The sequence below is a fragment of the Dermacentor albipictus genome, chromosome 1, assembly GCF_038994185.2.
Source record: "Dermacentor albipictus isolate Rhodes 1998 colony chromosome 1, USDA_Dalb.pri_finalv2, whole genome shotgun sequence".
Classification (NCBI taxonomy): Eukaryota; Metazoa; Arthropoda; class Arachnida; order Ixodida; family Ixodidae; genus Dermacentor; species Dermacentor albipictus.
The window spans coordinates 460,965,250-460,989,079 of NC_091821.1; the positions used below are offsets into that span (position 1 = coordinate 460,965,250).

Sequence of the window (23,830 nt, forward strand, 5' to 3'; positions counted from 1 at the left end):
TCCCCTCAGGCTACTGCACATTTAACATTCAAAAAAAATAATAATAAACTTCTTGCAAAGTGCTTTGGGATTCCTGAGACGGACACCAGTGGACACCGGCACCAGTGGCAGACATCAAAACAGCTAGGGTAGTGGGCTCATAACAGCTACCACTGCTACCAAGTGACTGCCCCATTTGTGGTCCACAAGAAAGGACACAGCGCGTTGCAGTTAGTTTTCCGATTTTATGCCACGTCTGCCCTCCATATTCATAGAATATTTTGGGCATAGAGGGAGGTGTGAATATGAGCATTTTTTTTTTTTTCGGGAATTGACTGATTGAATATCTCCTGTGGCAGGTAGTATGATTCTGTCATATCAGCTAGACTGCTTGACGAGGCAGACATTATTTGTATGACATATTGCCATTTGGTGATAGCTCATTAACAAAAGTTTGCGAACTGCTCTGTAATTACACTCACTTTAGGGTACTTGTTTCAACTGTGGATTTGAAGTTGAGTGGTAATAAGCCACATCCACTTAGCAGATATTCTGCGCCTAGTGCCAGTTTTAAGAAACATGTCCTTAACATCTCCGTTGATATGTATCGCTGGTTTGATTGGCACTTATCAGCACTGTATTTTACCACTGCACTGATTTGCGAGTGTCTGAAAGTCAGAATGCACATTTCATTTTATTAGTTTGCTCCACGGTGTAAGAATACATTTAGGTGTTGACACTGCGCTCGGCGGCGCGACCAGGACTTGTTCGCCGCTCCCTGCGCTTCTCTCGAACGCTGACAGATGGCGCTACGCACCCGGGGCCCCTAGTCGCCGAGCTTCGGCAGCCGTAATGCAGATGCCACGGGATCTTTCGGTGCCGCTGCGTGTACGCGTGCTTTGTGAAGTGCGGCAAGACAACGAAGGATTGAAACTGCTGTCGACACCAAATAATTTTGGGCTACTTCGTGTTTTTCTTGCTGAGACTGCATGAATGGGCGGAACAGCAGCGAGGACGCAGCCCTGTGCTGCTTCCGAGCTCGTTATCGAAATGCGTTCATAGCAAATTTTTTTTTCGTTCATCCGCACGACTGCTGTGAGCATAGTTAACTACACTGCCTCTTAAATATAAAAGGTCGGACTCAACGCGCCCACATTTGGCCTGAAGAGCCTACGCGTACATTCAAACATTGCTTGAGCAGTGTATTGCGCCAATGCTTCGAGATGACCGCCGTGTTGAGAACATGGTTAACTTCGGCCACCTGGAGTTCTTTAATTTGCACAGAAACCTCAAGGACGTTTCCGCATTTCGCCTGCATCAGAAATACTTACTCCGCAGCCACGAATAGAACCCGCGCTCTTGTGCTGTATTGCAGAACGCCACTGCCGCTATACACGCGAACGCCGGGACCAAAACAAAAATCCAAGTGTGCATTTGCGGCTTTTTAATAGCAAGTGCAGTCCACAATTAGGTACGCGAAACGCAAATAGTTACTGGAAATGCCACTGGCGTTGTTTCTGCCAATCTTATCCCTCAGGTCGGCACCGACGATGCTGAGTGGTTGTCTCTAGCACTAGGCCCGAGAACGTAGGTGTAATGCCGGCTGCGGTGGCCGCGAAACCACGCAAAAGGTGCCCGTGTGCTGTGTGATGTGAAGAATCCCATGTGGTCTAAGTTTGGAGCCCTCCATTGCGGCATCTATTAATGCCCATATGCCCCTTCGGGATATTAACAGCACAATTTGCTTTTTTTTTTGCTCAAATGCGGCCTGAATAGCCATTCTGTTGAACAAACAAATTTATTACTACAAGTAGCCTCTCTGAGAGATGTGATTTCCTGTAGTCACTAGGTTACGCACAAAACACAGTGAATCACAACCTACTGGGCTACTTTCGTGTAATCAAGAGCCAAGACCGTGACTGCAATTGTGATGATCACTGCATTCGTTTATTTGGACGATACACTGAGCGAATCATCCTCTATCATCTAGGATGAGCACAGCTTGGCCTGTTTCTTTTTTTCTTGACAGTGCTTTGTCATGACTGCATTGGTGTGCTTACAATGCTGCCTCATACGCATGCTGACGTAATAGTGGAGGAGCTGTGCGAGTACTTCTTCCTTGTGATCAGCACATGGGAATGTCATCGTGTATGTATCTATCACTGCGTCTATGGTGTCCCAGTACACCGTGTGGCAGTCTGCATAGTCAACAAAAAACCGCTCCGTATGCTTTAGAAGGTCAAATATGTTGACGTTAGGGTGGGTAAGACCCCCTCTGGTCTTCACATTTGTTAGAGCTGCTTCAACAAAAGAATTATTTTTTACGCTGAAGGCTGACAAGCAAGCAGCGCAGCTGGTAACTCTTCGCATCTTTCTGCACAAAAAACCGGTGACATAATAAAGTATGCAGTCTGTAATTTGCCCTCCGTCTGATTTGTGTTTCCGAACGATATCTTCACATTCCCAGTCTTCTACTGAAACTAGATCGTCTAGCTTTTCTTTAATTTGATTGATGAATCCAGGGCATGATGCCACTTTGTCGTCTGTTCTAATGAGGGCCCTGAAATATGACGCATCCAGCAATGGTTCCTCACCCTCGACGACTTTGCAATTGCCATACTTCGGAGGTTTAAGGATACTGTAGATCGACAGCGTCTGGTAAAGCTGCATAAAGGTGGGCATCGAAGGGTGATCATTCTGGCTTCCTGCCAACCGTATTTTGCCAAAGAACCGCTCGATAGGATCTTGGTTCATTTTGTTGGTTAGGACATATTTGAAGTTGTGGCAATCAAGCAGCACCTCACAAAGATCCAAAGTGGACTTCAATGTGACTCGAAGTCCCTCGCAAGTGCTCTTTGTCAAGAACATGTCGTTTAAAATGTTGCCACTTTCCAGTTCTCTTTCCCAGCTGTCCAGCCAGTCAATTCCATGCTTGAGAATTGCGAGGTCTCGGCTGTTCCTTGTGATCCCTTCTGCTCCCTTCAAATCCCTTCTGCTCCCTTCTGTTCAGTGCATCAAACAAATTGTTTAAAAACAACGTGAATTCTTGAGTTTTCTCGCTGCCTATGAGTTTGCGGATGCCTTGTTCCCGATAAAACTGAATACCCGCCGCCATGGAGCGGCTAAAGACTTGGGTGGCTAACTTCACACGCATCTTCTCACAGTTACTCGGGTATATGTGAGAGTGCGTTATTTTCGGGCAGACTTTTAGGCCCCCCGCGTTGGCAACGTCTTCCTTGTAGACTTCAGCATAGTACTCCCACTTGATCCACTGTCCTTCGTTTTTCAAGTATCGCTGCTGCTTAAGTCTATTTCTCACACACTTAAACAAGTGTGGAGTGTCAGAAAACGCAAAAACTTTTCTTTCAGGGTCAACTGGGTGCGTGAACGAGTTGCAGCTCTCCTTGAGGCTTCCATTAACACCTAGAATGTTCCACATGCTCCTGTTTGTTGACGCGCCATCACAGACAAACCCATGAATCTTTGCACCGGCTTCTTCGAGCATCACAATAGCTTGGAGAAGCAACTGAGCGAGAATGGAGCCTTTGGTTGCATTTTTTGCTGCGAACACCCCTATAGGTTGAGCGTAGCTATCGCCAAAAGGACAGAACATGAAAACGAGGGCGTGATCAGCGAGCTCATCAGCGTTTCCAGCGTCTGTTGCCAGCCCTACATATGTCATCGTGCGAGAATTGACACGTTTACTTTTTCTAACCTGCATTTCATCGAACATGATAATCCCATGTCGCTTGAAGTCGTCCATTTTTTCTATTTTCCTTTTCAGAGCAGAAAAGAACTTGCTGTCAAATCCCGACTTAAATCCCACCATAGAGACATACCGGCGTATTGTTCGGACTGACGGCAATGCGAGCACTTCGTTTTCCATCAGGAACCTGTAGGCTGCTGGTGACCTGATATGAAGGAGCAAGCAAAGCAGGATCCAGCTGTCCGAGTATCGTCGTCCCTTCTTAGAACCAGTCTTGCCAGCAGCCACACATTCCTTTAACACAAGCTGCTGTGCCTCAGTAAGGTTCGCATCACGAGAAATGCGGTCAAGTGTTTCATCACTTAATTGTTTAAGCTTGGCTTTGCATTTGCTCAGTTCCGCCTCAAGCTTTTTTTTTCCTTTTAGAAGTCGCACTTTGGACCTGTAGCAGGAAATTCTTGCCTTCCGCAAAAGGTCAATGCGGGCTTTTTTGGAAGGGCTGCTTAAAAGACGAATGTGCTTCATTTCTCCTCTCTTCTTCATACGGGAGTAATGTATCCGGAGTGTGTCTTTCAATCTTTCGCAACGGTCGCAACTTGCTTGTTCAGAAAATAACATGCAGTTTCTGTGCCGCCACACGCCACATGCGTCGATATATGCACACTCGGGTTGGATGTTGTGGTACATCTCGCCACCGGGGCCACCAGCGCATACGTGCAGGTTGTGAAACTTGTGAATCACACTCTCCAAGTCGCTTAGGCCGCATGGAACAACATCGCCGCTTATGGCGTTGACAGTTATAGGGTGACCATAAATGAAGGCACGCAGTGACAGCATTCCGCTGGATGAAACTGTAGCATCTAATGACTTCTTCAGGAAAGGTGCCTGGTCGCGTTTCTTCGCCAAAGCCACTTCTGTGAAGACTACAGCCTCCACACCAAAGCTATCAACAACTTGTGTTGCCCACGAGGTTCCTGGAAGTTGAATGCTGGATACATAACTCGAGAGACATGAAAATGTGAGCGGTTCCTTTTCATCTTGGCCGCTGACAGACACTCCCTCGTGACTTTCCTCGACTAATCCGAGGCTGCTGCATGCTGCCAATGGTGCTTCAGTCTGGACGTGACACAATCTATCTGGACCACCCTGATGTGGACTCGTGCGGTTGTCCTGACGAAAAATGAGAGAAATTATATCAGTGGAAATGGATTTAAGGTATTGTTATAAAACATATGCTACTATCAAAAGCAGCCAAACCCAAAAAGCTACAGGCAAAAGTTTCGCGGACTGCTTCATAAGCTAAGGGCTTAATCATGCTGTATGTTAACAACAGCTAAATTATTTAATGTCCTGGGCTGGGCAGTTACTATTAACCTGTATTGCAAGCAACTGTATCTCGTTATCCAGGGGCACCTATAGGTATCTATGGCATGCCGGGAGGACCGATACGGTTAGCAGAAAGTTATGTACAGGGAACACTAAGCACCTAGAATATTAAGTACCCGGAGCAGTGCAGAAGAGAACAAACCTTAACGTCATGAACGCCAAGGAAGACGGAGGTGGCACTTGAGGAGGTGCCTCCAAGTTCCGTGGTGGGAGAAGGGCACGTTCCTTGATCACTCCACTCACATGTCTGCAGTTTCTTCTGAGGGCTCGATGATGGATCGGTGCCTTTTTGTTTTTCACAGACCGTCCCAACGGGCAGTGCGACAGCGGCGGGAGCGGGCCGCTTGCTTGACTGATCGCCACACGTGGCCGTAGACTGTCGTTTTCTAGGAGGCTTTCTTGACCTTGTCGGTTTTGTCAGATATTTCGGACACCCGGGAAAAATACTGGGCACAGCATTCGCCGACAGCACCGGGATCTTCTTCGGTACATTTAAAAGTACCTTGCCATTGAACTCGGCATAGTACGATTTTGATATCATATGCTCGGGAAAGTGCTTCGCGCAGACGTGGTCGCTCGGTTGCAATATCCTATCTGCTCTGGGAATTGCCCGGCGCCAAAGTTCTAAGCGAGCAGGCTCCGACGGAGCTTTAAAAAGTGAAACTTGATCCGGACAACTCCGGTAGCCCGAACTGCAGTTGGGTACGAAGCACTTCTTACCCATAATTGCGTCTAGCAGACTTCTGGACCCGGCTGAAGTTGACAGGTGTGTCACAGCAACAAACAACAGATCACAGACACAATGCACATTGGCCGCGACGACCGTCCATGGCGTCGGCCCGCGCCACCACGTGCGTTTCCACAACTGTCAATCCGGCTTGTGCCAAACCGCGACACAAAAAGCTAGTTCTCGCAAAATTTGCTCGTCCACGATGGAAGCTGACGACGTGGAAGCTGAGATCGTGGTGTTCACAGCTTGTGATGCACTCTCTCAGCCCAAAACATCGACCAACGCAGCCTAAAAGGGCACCTAAAGCAGGGCACGCCGGAGAACGGAATATACGGCTCTGGGCACGCCGCTTGCCGCACCGAAAGCGAAGGGCCTCAGCGCGCGCGCGCATCGAGGCACCCTAAGGGCCTCTGCTCCGCAGCGCCCCCGCGCCGCTGCGGTCGGCGCGTGTACTAGAGGGCGAACACAATCTGTGCGCGCTCTCCGCCGCGGCGGGCGGCCAGTGTCAACACCTAAATATATTATTCTTACACCGTGGTTTGCTCTTTTGTGCTTCGGCACAGGCATGAGACTACTGCGCGTTTGGTGCCTTTCTCATAAGATTGATTGACTGATTGATTGAATAAATGTTTCATTAATTGGATGGCTCTTTGGTCTTCAATATGCTAGCACTCCTTCAAGGCTGTTCACAGTTGCTTTGCAGTAAAGCACATGCGCTGTTCTGCCACCTGTCGGGATTGAACAGAACACCGCCTCCCCTTACCAATGGTGCAGTTCTGGCCAATCACAGAGTTTGCTACTACGGTGTTGTCCCCGATCCTGGTGCCAGAGCCGACAAATGTGCTGGGCTCCAAGACACAGCTCCTGCAGGTCAAGATTTCAAACATGAAAAGTGCTCACAGGTTCCGACCAACCAGCCTTCCACAGAACACATGCCAGAGACAATTTGCAAGAGGCCGCACACTCATCAGCATTTGATAAATGTCGACTGGCTCCTTGGCTAGCCTCATATACCGTATATACTCGTGTAAGGGCCGCACTTTTTCTTCGAAAATTTTGCTAGGTGCGGCCCTTACACGAATCAGGCCGATTTAGTACAGGCAGTACAGGCCAAAGGTCTGTACTGTTTATGCAACAGTAGCAGAGTGCAAGAGTCACAAATGACATGCCAGAAATGTTTTTATTCGGATTCCATTTCGCTGTCCTCGTTCTCGGAGGAGCTCGCCTCGGCGTCCGCGTCTTCCCAGAGACGGTCATCTTCGGTGCCGTTCATGGAGTTCGAAATTCCCGTTACCTTGAAGCTTTTAGCAACTACTTCTACTGACATGGCACGCCACGCATTCAAAATCCATTCACACACCTGTTGGAGCGACGCCCGCTTCAGCCGTCCTGTAGGGGTCTTCTCGTGGACGCCTCCAGCCATCCATTCAGAGTAACATCGGCGAAATTCCACTTTGAATGGTCTGTTGACGCATACGTCGAGCGGCTGCAGCACACTCGTCAGGCCACCGGGAATGACGGCCAAGTCCGTACGAGTTGCGGCAACTCGGTTCTTGACGCGGTCGGTCAAGTGGCCCCTAAAGCTGTCCAAAACAAGGAGGGCTTTCCGTTGTAACAGCCCTCCAGGTCTGTTTGCCCAGACGGTCTTAATCCAGTCAACGACCAGTTCCTCGGACATCCAGCCCTTCTCTTGCGCACGTACGACGATTCCCTGAGGGAACTTCTCTTTTGGGAGAGTCTTCCTTTTAAATACGACGTACGGCGGAAGCCTCCTGCCGTCTGCCGTGATGCACAACATCACAGTGCACCTTTGGCGTTCTGCACCAGTCGTGCGCACAGACACACTTTTCGCACCTTTTAAATCCACTGTGGTGCTTTCCGGTGCATCGAACCACACAGGTGTCTGGTCCGCATTCCCAATTTGGGACAGGTCGTATTCATGCTCCCTCCTGAGAGCATTCACGAAGCGATGAAACTTAATGACGTGGTCTTCGTACTCGCGCGGCAGTTTTTGGCAAATCGTCGTTCGGCGCCGAATAGAAAGCTGGTTACGGTTCATAAACCGCGTAGCCCAGCCCCGACTTGCCTTGAATTGTGCCGGGGGTATTTCCATGTGGCGAGCGATGCTGAGGGCTTTGACGCGTATCATGTCAGTCGATACGGCGTAGCCGTCCCTTCGTGTGTCGACGACGTAGTTGACGAGCTCGCTTTCGAGTTGCGGGTACTTGCACTTTTTCCCGCGAAACGCCTTTCGGCTCCTGTTAGTAGCGGCGAGGGCATCTTTCTGATTCATCCAGTAACGCACGCGCTTCTCATCGACGTCGTACTTTCGTCCAGCTTCCCGCTTCCCGTGCTCCTCGGCATAGTCAATCACTTGCAGCTTAAATGCTGCAGTGAATGATCTCAGATGCCGGCCCATCGTCCGTCACGTGCGCTGGCTTCTGCAGGGTTCACTACAACCAACAAAGTGACACCGACGACACCGATCTGAAGTCGCGCTGCCAACGTATCGACACGATGCTAGGAACGATGCCAACAAAGAGGCCGCACAAGGCAAATATGGCGGCGCGCTGTCAACAGCGTGGTCGGCGCGTCGGCGGAAGTAGAATAAAAGCGGAAAAGCGTGCAGCGCCATCTGGCTGTAAATGAACTAACTACACTTTTCTGGCGGGACATTTTGAACTTTTGTTTTTTTTTTTTCGAAATATCCGCTTTCAAAGTTGGGGTGCGGCCCTTACACGAGGGCGGCCCTTACACGAGTATATACGGTACAGTTAAACCTGGATATAACGAAATTGACAAATGTTCGTTACAAAGAGGTTTTCATTATATGCAGTTTCAGCATGAAAATCCAAAAAATAAACACAAATTAAACAAAGGGAAAAGTGGAGGTAGGCCTCACCCAAAACACATTTATTTAGTGGCAAACAACTGTGTTATTTTGTCCTGTTGCTTGTTCGTGAGGGACAGCAACACTGAATGCTCGTAAGATATCAAGGAACACAACGCTGCTCCATCGTCGCCTAGTTAGCCCACAACGCGGTGTAAAATGTCAATGGCATTCAGCAGGCAAAGCAGTAAATCGTGGCAGGCAAAGCAGGTGATGAATCGACCTATCAAGATCCATCGTCATCACTATGATACAGGACACTTTCCATCAGCACCTCATCCAACATCTGTTCAGTAGTGACAGCGCAGGTGCCCGCATACAAAAAAAATCACAAAGCTGCACGTTGTCCGGGGCTGCTCCATTCGTGCGCAGTTAAACCCAAACTTCGGCATTCGGGCTGCTCCGTAGAGGCACTCATCCGTGGAATGATACACCAAAGTGACTAGACGCGTCGACACAGGAGCCGACTCGCAGGCATGTATGGCATCAAAAAGAAAGGGTGAACGACATGATGATGAAGAGAAGAAGCAGAGACACCAAAACTCACGAGTGATGAGACAGGGAAAGCTACAGTTCCTCTTCTTCGAGTAGTGTCATCTGGTGTCAGGTTAACAAAGTGAAGTACAGAGACTTCTGTAGCAACCAAACAGTGGTGCTGCTGGCATGCCACTGGGAACCCGCCAGCGACAGAAACGTTACTTAGAACGAGCGGCAGGATGAGGTTTGAAGGGAGGAGGAAAGAAGGACACGGCCACGGCGGCAAGAATCGCATTGCTGGCCTTGCTGGTTCGAGCGACGCAGGGGGTGCCTCAATGCCTGCGCAGACCCTCGTAGACGATCGTCGTCTGCGTTGTCCCTCCCAGCTCTCTGTGCCAATGGCACCATCCGCACTCTGTCGTCGGTGGGGCAACTGCAGCAGATGCACGTGGCTGCTGCTCACGCTAAAATAACAAAATTTGGGGCAAAATCACTAGGTGGCTTGTAGGGAGAATTCATTATTTTAAGGGCGTTTCCCGTTGCCACTTTGTTACATAGAAACCACAAATACATGTGCTTCTATGGAGTAACGACGGGGAATAGAAAAACTTCGGAATATCGAGGAATTCGTTGTATGGAGGTTTGTTATAGGCAGGTTTAACTGTACTGAGTTCACTGTGTTGACCCACTCACAGAAAAAAGAAATAGAAAGGAAGCGTACCTTGAGAGTTGCAGTCCTGCAGTGGGTTTGTAGATATTGTGCCGGTGATAGACACATGCCGGGCCGCCCTCCTTGGCAAACTGGTCGGGCACTAGTGGATGGCTCCACCTCTGCAGCACGTCCTGGCTGCAAAGGAGGAAGCTTATTCTGCGTGCCTTATTCTGCCATGCATGGTGAAGTCAGGGCTAAGGCACCAGAAGAGTTGATGCATTGAGTGCAGGACATCACTGCAAAGCATCTTCGTGTACATTGCTTATCTCGGCACTAAAAGTATGGCGACTTCAAGCGTGTGCTAGGGGTGAGGGGATGGGAAAAAGGTAAGCACGCGTCTCCTCTCCTAATCCAGCTGTGGCTATGCACGGCTGTCGGCGGGGCTGAATCATGTGCAGCGTGCACATGACTAGGTAACCTAGGTAACCATGACTAGGTAAAGAGTGGGCTACAAAGATGGCGGAGGCTTCATCTGCGCTGTCTTCCTGCGCGTTTGGTGCTGGAGGTCCCGCAGGCTCAAGTTTCAATGACACCTTGAATTGAGAGGCAGACGTAGCATTTGCTCCTCTCTGCCTGCACTCTTCATGATAGCGTCACCCCACTATGGGTAACACTATCAGGTGCCATGGCGGAGTGGACACAAAAGCTTCACAGGCTTCGCTTTGGGCCTCCAATGTGAATATATTGTCTACGCAGCATACCTTTGGTGACTCACTGTCAAATTCAACAATATCTTTTTTTGTCTCGTTGCAATTCATTGTTTATGATCGCCCGATAATTTGGAAAATTTTATAGTCCCTTTCAAGTAAGAAACATCTGGTGGCAACTGTACTAATTTTCAAGAAAGTAGAATTTAAATATAATGTAGTAATGCGCGTGTTTTACTGATTTTGTTGCATATAGTATTGAGGTTTAACTCTAGAACAATATAGAAAACATGGAATGCTTGCAGAGGAATCTAGAGTCCTCTGAAGAGGAGAAGAGAAAACTGAGAACTGAAGACTAGAAGTGGCCACTGCGTAAGGGCAGTATGTGCATCCCCAAGGCTCATTCACTCCCCATAGTTGTATAACAATGAGAAAGACACTAGTTTCAAAGAGATACAATGTGCATAAAATACAATACAATAAGAACAGAACGTACAACGTCATTCATTATATAGCAAGCAGCACACAGTCTTCAACAAAGCTTAACACTTACGTGAAACAGTTCTGGTAGGAATCATTGGCAATGTATTGAAGTCAGCGACAGCTTTCTGGAATTTGGCTGCATTACCATGGCATTATCTGGCGGGAAAAGAAACTGTCATGGTAATGTGGAGAAATCCAAAAAGCCATGGCCAACTTTGTTTTATGTATCTTTTGAGGCCTTCTCATTACATGCTTTTCCAAATTTATCTAGCGACCTTGCACTTTTAGAAAGACTGCAATGCTTTTGGTGATGCCATGAATAAATTTTATTACCTTCAAGCTGTTCTTCAAAGATGCCAAGCAGCATTTTGACAATTTAAATGTTCCAGGTGAAAATCTTCCACGAGTAACGTCAAGCACCGCATAAAATGAAGACATCACTTTAACTTCTGGTAAGATTTGGCCATTTTTGGCGCATTGAGAAGTCTTGGAAAAAAAAAAGAAAGCTTCAACAGGAGGTATTACTGAGACCGGACTCCAGTGCTCGTAAAACTTCGCCAATCAATGCAAAACTTGCGCCTTGGCTGGCTCGGCCACATTGTAAAACCTTAAAATGACAGCAGCAGTGAAGGGACAAAAGCTTCAGCCAGGTTGTCTAACTTTCTGCTCCAATATTTACGCTGCTTTAATGATGCCTCAAACATGGGCACATGCAAAGAAATACATGTTGTTTTTATTAGTGTGTTCAACTGATATCAAGCACAACTTGTTATTTCTTTTGCCCCAAAGTGGGTTGCTTTTATCCTTTAGCATTTCGCCAGCATATGTACAACTTCTAATGAGAAATGCTTCTCATTTTGTGGAGTTTTCACTCGCACAAGAGCACGCAGTTGATTTTACATTGACTTTGCACAGAAGCTTGACTAGCAGTCTGATCTCTTCATTTTTTAACACCGTCTGTGCAAATGCCCTTTTTCATTGCTGTACAATAATGTATCACACTGTACATTGCCATACAGTACTGTACAAATGCTGTCCAAAGCTTGTGAAGGCTCCAGCGTCAGTTCAATGTTCATGGCTAAGCGAGCTTGCTTACAGACAGTAGCCGACAGTGATTGAGCATAATCGAACGTGAGGATGTGGACGCTCTCTAAGCCGAGAACCACTGCTTCGAAGCCTGGAGAGCGCAGAAGGAAATGAACCAGGCACCTGCTGAAAGGAGCCAAAATAAATGCTCCCTGCATAATAAGCACGTATCCCTTTTCACATCTGCAAAGCCACAGCTTTCGTGCATGGCATCACTATGGATAATATATTCATGCCACCAAATTTGCATATTATTTTTCTGGGTGCTCTAGAAGTTGGAAATTAGGAGCAAGGCACATATGCTGTATATTTAAATTTTTTTTTGTACTCTCAGTACTTTCAGCGAAAATGGTAAATTATTAGTTTCCATAATGCTTGGTGCTTCTCTGAAATTTCCCATCAGAATTGTCAAAAGCTCTCTGAGCAATTATTTGTACTTTAGCAGGGTGCTATGTCCGGTCAATTGGTGCCCCAATACACCATGTAAAATAACATACAAAAGAAAAAAGAGTGGTGCTCTTCCCATTGTCTTTTTTTTCTTCTGTACGTTATCTTACATTGCACCACAATACCTTTATTAGCAATTATTTCTGCTTTACTTCCATTCAAGACACCGATGATTAGGCTGCAATTTTACGTTTCATGGTACCTATATGTTGCGACTAGCACTCTTTGAAATACAATGTTAAAACATCAACACACCGAAAATGAGCACGTTTTTTGTGACAAGGAAAGAGTTAACTTCTTAAACCCACTCCTTATGTACCATTTAATGTCAAGGCACTAGAGTCATAATGCAATAAATAGCTGGTGACATTGCAACTCACCTGACGGCGTCATACATGACGAGGTTGCATGCTGAAGCCGCATAGCAGGTGTCGGTGACGTGAACATAAATTGAATTGCCCATAATCTGGATCATCACAATGCGAGGAAAGAGAAAGTGAAAGATGTGTGAGCCATGATAAGTGGTTCAGCCTCCTCTTCGCTTAATGGAGGGAGGGAACATTTGAAACTACATAAGACATAGCCGTATTTATTCGAATCTAGGCCAATAGTTCTTTTTAAATAATCATATCCCAAACTCTAGGGTCGGCTTAGATTCGAGGATTTTAAAAAACGCGCCAGTTTTTCATTGAAACTGCTAAATACGGTGCATAGCTAGCGCCATCTAGAAAAGTCAGTATCGCAGCTGCTACTAGCTGTGCCAGTAGCCAACCGTACACAAGCGAAGTCGCCGTTTTGACCTGTGTTGTGTCGGCCGTATCGGTGTGTGGTGTGGTGTTATCGCGATGGCACCAAGCAGGAAATGCCAGTACAGTGCCGCTTTCAAACGAAAAGCTATGATAGCCGCAGAGGCATCGTCGAACCTTCAAGCTGGGCGGGACTACGGCGTCGACGAGAAAAACGTCCGTCGTTGGAGGGGACAATGACAGCAGCTTTTTGCGTGGGCCGCAACGAGGATGGCATTTAGCTGACCAAAGAAAGGCCGTCACCGCGAAGTGGAGACAGTTTTGGCCGACTTTGCTCGGACGCAGAGAGCAGCTGCCCTTCCAGTGACAACAGAAGTGGTCCAAGCGAAAGCTAGGGAACTTTCAAGGGAACGAGGCCTAACGCCAAAGGATTTCAAAGCCAGCCGGGGCTGGCTTCAGAAATTCATGAAGCGCTTCGGCTTCAGCCTCCGACGTGGCACTTCAATCACCCAGAAGCTGCCAAGCGATTTCGAGAAAAAGCTGATAGCTTTTCAGCGCTACGTGCTACAAAAGAGAGAAGCGGCAGGCTACAACCTCGAGCAAATCGGCAATGCCGACCGGATGGCTGTGTATTTTGATATGCCAGTGGCGTACACCGTGAATGAAAAGGGTGCCAAGGAGGTGAAGGTGTGCTCTGCGGGCTACGAGAAGCAGCGCGCAACTGTGATGCTGTGCTGCACAGCTGATGGACATAAACTCCCTCTTTATATGATATTCAAAAGAAAGACACTGCCTGCTCGAGAAACTTTCCCAAGAAATGTTATTGTGCGGGCAAATGAGAATGGTTGGATGATGGGTGCGATGGTGGAAGAGTGGGTTAACATTGTGTGGCGACGGCATCCAGGAGCCCTTTTGACAAAGAACTCGCTCCTGTTGTCGACTATTACCGTGGGCACATGACCGACAATGTGAAGGCTGTGCTCGCCCAAGCAAACACGCACCTCGCTGTCATACCGGGTGGCATGACAGGCCAGTTGCAGCCACTTGATGTCTGCATCAACAAACCTTTCAAGGATCGTCTGCGGAAATATTAGACGAACTGGTTGACTGATGAAGGCCACGTGCTAACGGCAACGGACCGCATGAAATGTGCATCACTATCGCAGCTGGCGGGCTGGGTAGTTGCAGCGTGGGACGACATCCCAGGTACTTTGATCATGCACGCCTTTAAAAAGTGCAGCATTTCTAATGTGCTGGATGGTACTGAAGATAGTGCACTGTTTGAAGGTGACAGTGACAAGGAACACAGCGACGAGTCTAGCAGCGACGATGACGTTGAATGAGCTCTGTACGTTCAGATTCAATAAATGCTGTTCGCATTTTGTGAACGCTGTTCTCGCTTTTTTTGTTCGGCCTACATTCAAGGTTGTATATATTTTTTTTGGTGGCTTCGGACTTTAGGGGGTTGGCTTAGAATCGGGGTCGGCCTAGATTCGAAGTGAATACGGTAAGCATTTCTTGGCTTTCAGTGCTGCAAGACCATGTTGAGCTTTCCGGTCATTATGCTATAGAAGTGTGGTTGTGCAAAACAGTTGTCACACAAAGTGTTGTATGCACAAAGATGACAGACAATGCATTTCATCTGAGGCAAAATTGTGCGTAACAGAGTGCCAAAATGGGTGCCAAGGCACGCCGTTAGCACGGCTGGTTAGTCCGTGCATAACACATAGAGTAATAGCAGCGCAAGAGAATGGGTGCCACGGGAAGCGAAGCACAATTGAGGATGCCCAAAGATTAGGCAACATGATTTGTTGCACACTTTTCTCACTGCTTGCGTAGCGTTGAAGAGAGACGCGTGGGCTCGTATCTTGAAAGCGATCTGCAGAACGGGCAGCATGCAGCGTGTGCTGAGAACTCTGTGAACCCTGTGTTCTTGCCACTTTGTTCGTGCTGAAGTGGCAGGCAACAGAAAGGTAAAGTCGCTCGCTGCTGTGGGCCCTATCTCGACAGGGATTGTCTTACATGACGGATGATGGACAGACAGTTTTTTCATTGGATAATCACAGAAATGCTTACACATTTAAACAGAGAGATAAAAGAATTGAAAATTTTGACCAGTCAACCGGAGTGTTGCGTGGCATTTCAATTGATGCCCACCATGGCGAGAACCCTGAGCGAGCATATACTAAAGGGCAGCTTGAAACATGCTACCGCTCACTTATGACAACCACAAACTTTATAAGAGAGGCCTACCTAATGCTACAGTGGCTACCAGCTGTCACGAATTATTGCAACACAAAGAAATCCGTACTACAAGTGCATCTTGTGCAGCAAAATAATAAGATAGCAGCAATTATGTGGTAAGCAGCATGAATAAATGCTTACGCGAGTAGAAGCACACATTCCAATGTGTTCCTGCTCAATAAGTTGTCCCATGCTGCTTCTACAAGTAACGCTGCAATTCTGATGCAAAAAACTAACAGATAAGAGCTCACTCTACCCCTTAGCCTCATGTTCAGATCATTCTTGAACCACAAGAGTGTCGGACAGAATGGCAAAGCACGTGCACGGCCTGTTGTGCAACCTTTCTTACCACGATCCTTTTCTTATAGCAAGCAAACTAAACACTTACGCTTTCTTCCACATTTTCTAAATGGTCATTTATTTAAAGCACTGGCATTTTTAAAAATATTCTACTAAATATTTTTTCCCAATCATCCAAGGGCACTGGTGAAAAACGGTGCAGAGGTTTTGAAACAAGCCAGTGTCAATGCTCGCCTAGGTGCTCTCGTGGCCAAAGGACCAACCGTCCAAGGAGAAATGCCAGGCAGTTGTTTGCAAAGCATCGTGCTCCAAGTGCCTGCCACTTGCATTGGTGAAAACAAGAGCTTTTCTGACAGAATCTGCCAGCACAAAAACGACATACAGAAACTCGGAGCCCAGTGCAGCGCTCTCGCCAAACAGTGCGAGAAGCATGACCGCGCAATTGATTTCGACGGTGCCTCTGTGATTGACACCCGAGACCAACCCGGTGAGAAGACTCTTGCTCGAGCCGTGGCACTTTAAAATGCTCACGGCGAAATCACTCGGTCGTTGAGGACGCACCCGCCTGTATACGCACACGGCCTTCGTGACACTACGGAGGGCAGGAGTCTCAACACAAAGAAGACGGGAGTTTAAAGGATGATGTTTCTTTGGCCGCTTCAATCACCCTCTGAAGAAGGGACCAAGCCGGTCCCGGAAAATTGGGAACTTCTTAACCTTGGCAGGAGGAGCTTTTGCTTATAAAATTTCTGAAGTGTGCCACAAATAACTATAATTACAGCATCTTTTATACAACCAATTCAAAATGTCCGTCAGGCACAGCTTCAGATATGAAAAAGGAGACTCAAGTCACCGAAAGTGGAGGTGATGGTCATGTGGTATCCCAAACAACTCAAGAGCGCGCGAATCATCCTGGTGTGGTGATTGCAGGCCGTACGACTGTGTTGACAAAAGCTGCTAAATTGGACCTTCCGTTTGTTTGCTTCTCATGGGAATGCAAGGGGGAGACACTTTCACCTCCTGTCCCGTTGAGTGCTGAATGGACTCGGCTTCTGGAACCATGGCCATAGTGTGTGCGTGTGCGTCAGTGGTATCTGGTACCACGAGAACCCAAGACAGCTTTCAGTGACATGATGAGTCTCCTTTATCGCATTCAAAACCACGCTGCGCTCAGTATTCATCTTGGACTGGTCGCATAGAAAGGTACGCAATTATTTGTTGTACCTTTGATGAATTGAGCCTTCATAGTGTCGACAGCTACCCAATAAAGGAATAAAGACAGGGCAAATATTTTCCCTCTGTATTCCTTTAATGTGACCCAATTCCAAGCCCCACGAGTGTTTCTGCATTTCAACTCATATCGAATCACAACTGTTATTCAATCCTACAACCTTGTGCTCAGCGGTAGAATTCTATGCCCACTGAGCTTCGTCCATGTGGACGCGTGAGATGACATTTGTTCAGTTCTCCTAAACTCCCTTGCATCAATCGACCAACAAAGTGGCAAGCCACAAGACTTCGACTGACCTCTTCGTGCTCGAGGATGCCACGCACGAAGTCGAGGCGGGTCTGGTAGTCAAAGTTGTCGGCGAAGATGGGCGGCACATGTGGCGAGCACACAGCCACGTGGCAGTCCTGCAGGTCATGGTGAAGGGACACCCGTGACTGCTCCTGGAATATGCTCTGCAGGAGTATGATAGTTACTCGTATAAGACCCACATACCCCACATTCGAGGCCACAGATTCAAAAAAGCAAGTTTCACCAAAGATTGCATTTTGAATGCATGGAATTCGGGATCAGTTGACACTGTTAAAGCTACTGGGATATCCAGCAGCGTGGTCGGTGCGGAGATTGACCACCTTTTTGGAGTGTGCCAATGGGTAATAAGCCCCCATCATGCACGGCGATAGCGATGAGGAATGAAGCAGAACATGATCACTGGTGCAGAACATCAAATGTGCATAAATGTGAATGTGCAATAAACCTGTGTGTACCATGTAGCCAGTGTTTGCACTATTCTATACATCATTTATAATATTGTTTGTAGTCTTAGCAGGTAGTCGCATGCCTGATTTTCACAAGAGCAGCAGCCTGCCAAGATGCTGAATAATAAAGGTGAAGGTTTTACACAAGTGAATATGATCACTACAGTGATCCTTACTGAACAGCTGTGAAACAGCATGGCTAAATATTTCCAATCTTACAACACTCTGCTGCTGTACAATAACATGTTTTCCGGGACCAGACTGAATGCTCAAATTATTTCTGAAATGTTAGAACTACCTGACTTTTCAGAGTTACCAAAGGTGAAATTAGTGATTTCTTATTGTAGCTCCTATGTAGCTCTTACTGCAAAAATATTATCTACATTTCACTGAACAAGCTTTATTTATACTGGATTTGCATTTTTAACAAAATTATGCAACAAATTGTCTGTGATTCTACCTGCCACTAGCAAGATGAGTGAAAACAACCACGAATTATACTGTAGCATGTGGAAGGCCTCCAGGCATGTTTAAAGAGTTTCTTGTGTTCTCTACCAACTTGTTTATTAGTATTTTACATAAAACCTTTAATTGACTAACTTAATTCAAAGTATTTAACCCTTTCGCTGTCACGGATGTACCGGTACGTCATCGCCCTTCCCCCCCACAGTGTCACTGACGTACCGGTACGTTCTCTATCGTGCGTTCAAAATTTCGCGCCTGAGCGCAAAGCTGGCGCTCCTGGATTGGCCGCACCATCTGTTGACTCTTTCTACAAGTTCGTATATTCGCCTCGACCTGTGTCAGTCCATGTATTGAAGAGTACGGTGCGACTGCCACTCCCCACTTTCTCTTTGCTGAGTGGAGCGGTGGCTCTGCGTTCGCTGGATCACGCGTCGCGCACGCGTGGTTATGGGTTCAAGGGTTGTTCTGCCATCTTCACTGGTTTGAAGGTTTTTATTTGTCTTCTGTTGGTGTGCCTGCTACGGCGCATCAAGTTCAGGCGCACGTGCCGTTGCCTCTCCGAAAAGGGTGACTCGATTGCTGTTTTCACTCTCTCGCCGCACTCTCGCTTCCGACTTGCAGCAGTAAACGTAAAGCCCTTCGAACTTTGTTTAGCCTGTTTCCATCGCCCTCTGTCTTCTTGATCACGCAACGTCCCATTTCTCTCCGTTGTGCGGGCGACTGAAAGTGCATCCTCCCTGCGTGTGGTTACTTTCGGATGGCTCAGCGCGCGGGACCTTAGTCTGCTCATTGGAGCGGTGGCTCAATTCCGATTCAGAATACGAGCCGAGCTCAGATTCGGACTCGGACAGAGTCGCATGCGAGGAAGAGGGTTCCACATCGTCAGATTCGGATGTTGAACGGCTTTTATAATCAGGCTGATAATGATGATGATGATGCCTACTAACAACAGCTGCAGAACACTGAAATGTGCATATTGCATTGACTATGTTATTTTTATACCAATCATAATCAAAAATAAATTGCTATGTTCATTCCCTGTTACACTCGTTCCCTGGAACCAAGCCGACACTGGGGGTGCGTCACGGCCAGAAAGGTCCGACAGCGAAAGGGTTAAGAATAATGCCCTTGTCACACTGAAAATGGTTCCATTCAATATAACAAGCCACTTCGTATTTTGTTAGCCCATTCAACTTTAATGTAGCCAACACCAAAGTCGAATCAAACTGACCTGCAGAGGCTCACTAGAGCCAGTGATACACCAGCCTGCAGACTCATGTTTTTAAAGACAGTTCAACTTCCAATCGAGTTAATTTTTCCTGCACGTGGTTTATTTATCTGCTTCCATTAAAAAATATTCCGGTGACATCACTGCACATACATAATGGCCGATGGTGTCATCAGTTTGCCTTCTCAAAGTAGGGAATATGAATTATTTTTGCAGAAGTGATGATCAAATAAGGTGAAGTGATGACACTTCACTACACTGGAGCCAGTGACACTAGAGCCAGTGATACACCAGCCTGCAGATTTAAGTTTTTAGAGTCAGTTCAACTTCCAATTGAGTTAATTTTTCCTGCAGGTGGTTTATTTATCTGCTTCCATTAAAAAATATTCCGGTGACATCACTGCACGTACATCATGGCTGATGGTGTCATCAGTTTGCCTTCTCAAAGTAGGGAATATGAATTATTTTTGCAGAAGTGATGATCAAATAAGGTGAAGTGATGACAGTGCCAACCATGAACTTGCATATGACAAGAGATGGCGACTGAGAGAGAGAAAATGCGAGATCACACTCTACGTGCCTGAGAGCTTCAAGGTTGTGCTCACATCAAATGTGCTTTTAGGGATTTGAATGGATACCAACTGTTTTTCAACATAAGAAAGATTCTTTCACAGCGACAGTAAAGACATGTGTCACACTCTTGTCACTCATTCTTGAGTGTGAATATTTTTATTCCACCTGTAGTATGGTTGTGCAAGCCATGCCCTACACATTATGCAAAACATCGACAGATCCAACAGATTTCAGGTATGCTTCTGGCTGTGAACTCATTCATTGCAACAGCAGTGGCCTGGGCTGTCACGGTGGACATTGCTATTTTCTCAGAAACACCTTCTTCTTTGCGACGCACGTAATTTCATCCTCATTCGCTTTGATATTGCATGGTCTCTGAAATGCACGTACATATGGAACCATTCTCAGGGCTTAAACCAATCAAAAATAAATGAAGAGGGGCAAAAGCCCAAAGCGGAGATTTGGATAGAAAAGCCAATTGGAAAAATAAAGAGAGGGCACGGTAACTGCTAGTATCCCAAGGCGAGGTCAGCGAGGGCACAAGTGCCTCGCGTAGAGTGTTTATTGATGTCGCCAGAGAGAGGTAATGATGATGATCGGCATGCTGAGTGCCCAGGTAAAAGTGAAGATACACTCTCATGCACTGGGTGCCCAGCGTCGTACAGATCCCTGCGTTCTTCCCGCCTTCCCGCTCTTTAGTTCACATTCTAATGGACCACGGCCGCTTCCCCTATTATTTGCACCGGTTTGGCCTTGCGCGCACCGCGCTCTGCCTGTGTGGCATGCTGGCCGAAACATTTCAGCATTATCTAACTGATTGTACGTTGACGAGGGAGCTGGCGGGCCACCTGGACGTTGCCTCACGCGAGACCATTCGGGTTGCGGATTACCCGCTCCTGCTTCAAAGCGCCAGAAATCGCGCCATTCTTACCCGAATCGAACGCTTGGTGAGCTCGGCGGTGCCGGACAGCCCGCGGGACGTGCCTCCTGTCGATGCATGGTGAACGCGTTGGGCACAGTGGCGTGGCCATGCGCTCTCTGTTACGGCAAACCTTGTTGCAACGCTGGGCGTTCCAGCGACTGGGACAGCCGCTTGCTGCGGAGTGGCCGGTGTGGGCGCTGTGGCTGGCCCCTTCTATCCAGCGACTTGGACCCCGGCACTCATTCTTCTCCGGACCCTTTCTGATGGGATTACCTATGCAGCGTCTGCAAGTGTCTGCCTGGCTGGCCGCTTCGGGCTCCGAGTTTTCGGCGATACCGTGAGTATTTTTCGTGCTACGACTTATTCGCTTATCGTGGGTTCTATCGGAATGCCCAGAGACCCTAGTGGACGCGCGGGAGCGGGATTAAACCGTCTATTTACCTTTCTTTTTCGCCCGCCTTCCCCGGCCGTAGGCGGGGAAGCCAATATGGCTGCCCCCAGGCGGGTATGAGCCCATGTCGCGGCTGAAGCAGACGCGCGGGGGATCGCCCCGGGGTAACAGGCCACAGAGTGTCGGTAGCTCGCCGGGCTCGGGTACGAGTATCTTCTCGCAAGACGGTGATGAGTTAATAAATATGGTCGGACAGGGGGTCGCAGTACTGAGGGGAGCGCCGGCGGGCATCGACTTAGGAAACGAAAACACTACCGGGCCTCCGATTCCAGCTAATTTAACAGCACACCCGATTAACCCGACTGTCGATTTCAGGTTCACAGAGAAGTGGGATGCGATTGCCTCGCATCAGAGGCGTGTGGAAGAAATACTTTTTGACGACAAGACCAAAATTACTAATTTGGTTCGGGCTCAGATTATTACGGAGTTGAATGCCATTGTCAAGAACTGTGCAGATTTTCAGGCGGCGGCGGCTCAGAGAGATGGCGAGATTCAAGAACTTCGCCGGCAGCTCGCCCAAGCCAGGCAGGAGGCCATGGAATCCCGGATCCAGGCGGCCGTTGCGGGTATGCCGGGGCCCGGCCGCTCGTACGCCGCAGCGGTGGCCGGCAGAGCCGATTGCCCGGCCTCGTCGGCAGGGGCGCCGGGGCCTGGGCATGCCTCGGGGACCTCTGATTGTCCCGGGACTACGTCAAGTGTAACGACCTCTCGGCAATGGGTGCAGGGCCACGTGGCATTTTTGACTCCGGTAAGTCCCACCAACTCTCCTGCCAAGGATGTTCTGCGCCTGCTCAAGGCTAATATAGACCCTCGTATTGCGGGACTCGGGGAATTAACTCTGCGCGAGACTCGTCTTGGAGTTACGGTTATCGCTCAAGAGCCTACTACTCTTGCTCGTTTACAAACGGCAGTTAATGGAAGTCCGATCACGCGTACAGCAATGACCATGCGTATCCCGGAGAAAAGGAAACCACATGTAAAGCTCACTGGCGTTGACCCTGAGGTTTCCTCCACGAACCTCATTGAGGCAATTAACGCCCGGAATCCCAGGTTTGATTTGGACACTGCCGCAAGCAAAGTTTTAGTCTCGTTTCAGGAACGTGGCGGCAATATGACACACATCGTTGAGGTCAACCCGGCAGACTTTCGTAAAGTCATGCAAAAAGACAGAATTTGTGTCGGGTGGACTGCCGCGCGTGCAGTTGAAGATCTTCATGTCTCGTTGTGCACGTTCTGCGCGTCGTATGGGCACACGCGCCGCTTCTGCCCCGTCAAAGACGACACGTCTAAGGCGACATGTACAAAGTGTGCCTGTAATCACCTGGCCGACACTTGTACTGTGCGCATGGGAGATGCGGCGGTGGCCTGTGCGGCGTGTAGGGCGACGGGAAGGGACTCGGCAGGCCACCCGGCGGGTGATATTCGTTGCCCGATGCGGGCTGAGCGGGTCGCACGGTTGAAAGCCCGTACGGACTATGGTAATTAGGTGGAGTGGGGCCCGCAGCGTTCCCCTCTTGGGGTTGGGGCGCTGCTGGCCCCCGCAACTGGAATCGGGTCCAGTGGTGGGGTGCGCGCAGACGGCGCGGTCGCATGCGGCGGGGCGTCGTTTCGTGGGTGCGGGGGTGTGTGGGCGCACGCCATTGTTAGGGGCGTTTGATTTTACTACCCATACTGTTAGCCGTCCCACTTCCGTACGACTTTTCCATGCCCACGAGCCATAATCTAAAATTCATTCAGGCTAATTTGGACCACGCAAAGGCGGCGACGTTGGTGCTGGTCCGCGCCATGCAGACGCAAGGCATCACATTTGCTGTCGTCTGCGATCCCTACATCAGGGCGGGTGCGATTCCGGGTATCCCGGAGAATTACCATCGTTTTGCTTCGCCCGACAGTCCCCGTGTAGTTATTTTCGGGGACGGATCGGGTTTCGATTGTTTTCCAGTCTTGACCAGCACCAACGTCGTTGCGGTCAAATTGTCCACGCTCCATATCACATTTCTCCTGCTCGGACTCTACGCGCCGCCGCATGTGGACATAGCCCCATTCCTGGATACCGTGTCGGATTGTCTAACACGCGCCCAGGAAGACAATGTTATAATAGCAGGTGACTTTAATGCCAAACATGTTAATTGGGGTCGTGGCGGCAGTGATGCCCGGGGTGCTGCGGTGATGCAGCTGATCTACGCTCATGACCTGCATATCTTAAACGATCCCGAGTCGGCGGCTACGTATGAAAATCACTATACCGAGAGCTGGATAGATATCACCTTGGCCAGTGCTGTTCTGGCCAACAGAGGGTACATGTGGATGGTATCGGAGGAGGAGACACTTTCCGAGCACCGCCACATAATCTTCTCGTTTGAGGGAACGCC

At 48.4% G+C, this 23,830-nt stretch overlaps 1 protein-coding gene across 3 annotated transcripts in view; it reads right to left on the reverse strand.

Moving 5' to 3' along the window:
• Positions 1-23,830, reverse strand: part of eIF2Bepsilon (eukaryotic translation initiation factor 2B subunit epsilon) — a 65,530-nt gene that overhangs the window by 29,519 nt on the left and 12,181 nt on the right. For all 3 annotated transcript variants that reach the window (XM_065433062.2, XM_065433063.2, XM_065433064.2), the window contains exons 6-9: positions 17,361-17,516; positions 12,924-13,009; positions 9,890-10,015; positions 6,565-6,665 (exon numbers count right to left, since the gene is read on the reverse strand). In XM_065433062.2, coding sequence (XP_065289134.1) covers positions 6,565-6,665; positions 9,890-10,015; positions 12,924-13,009; positions 17,361-17,516 — 469 coding nt within the window. The remainder of the gene's footprint in view (positions 1-6,564; positions 6,666-9,889; positions 10,016-12,923; positions 13,010-17,360; positions 17,517-23,830) is intronic.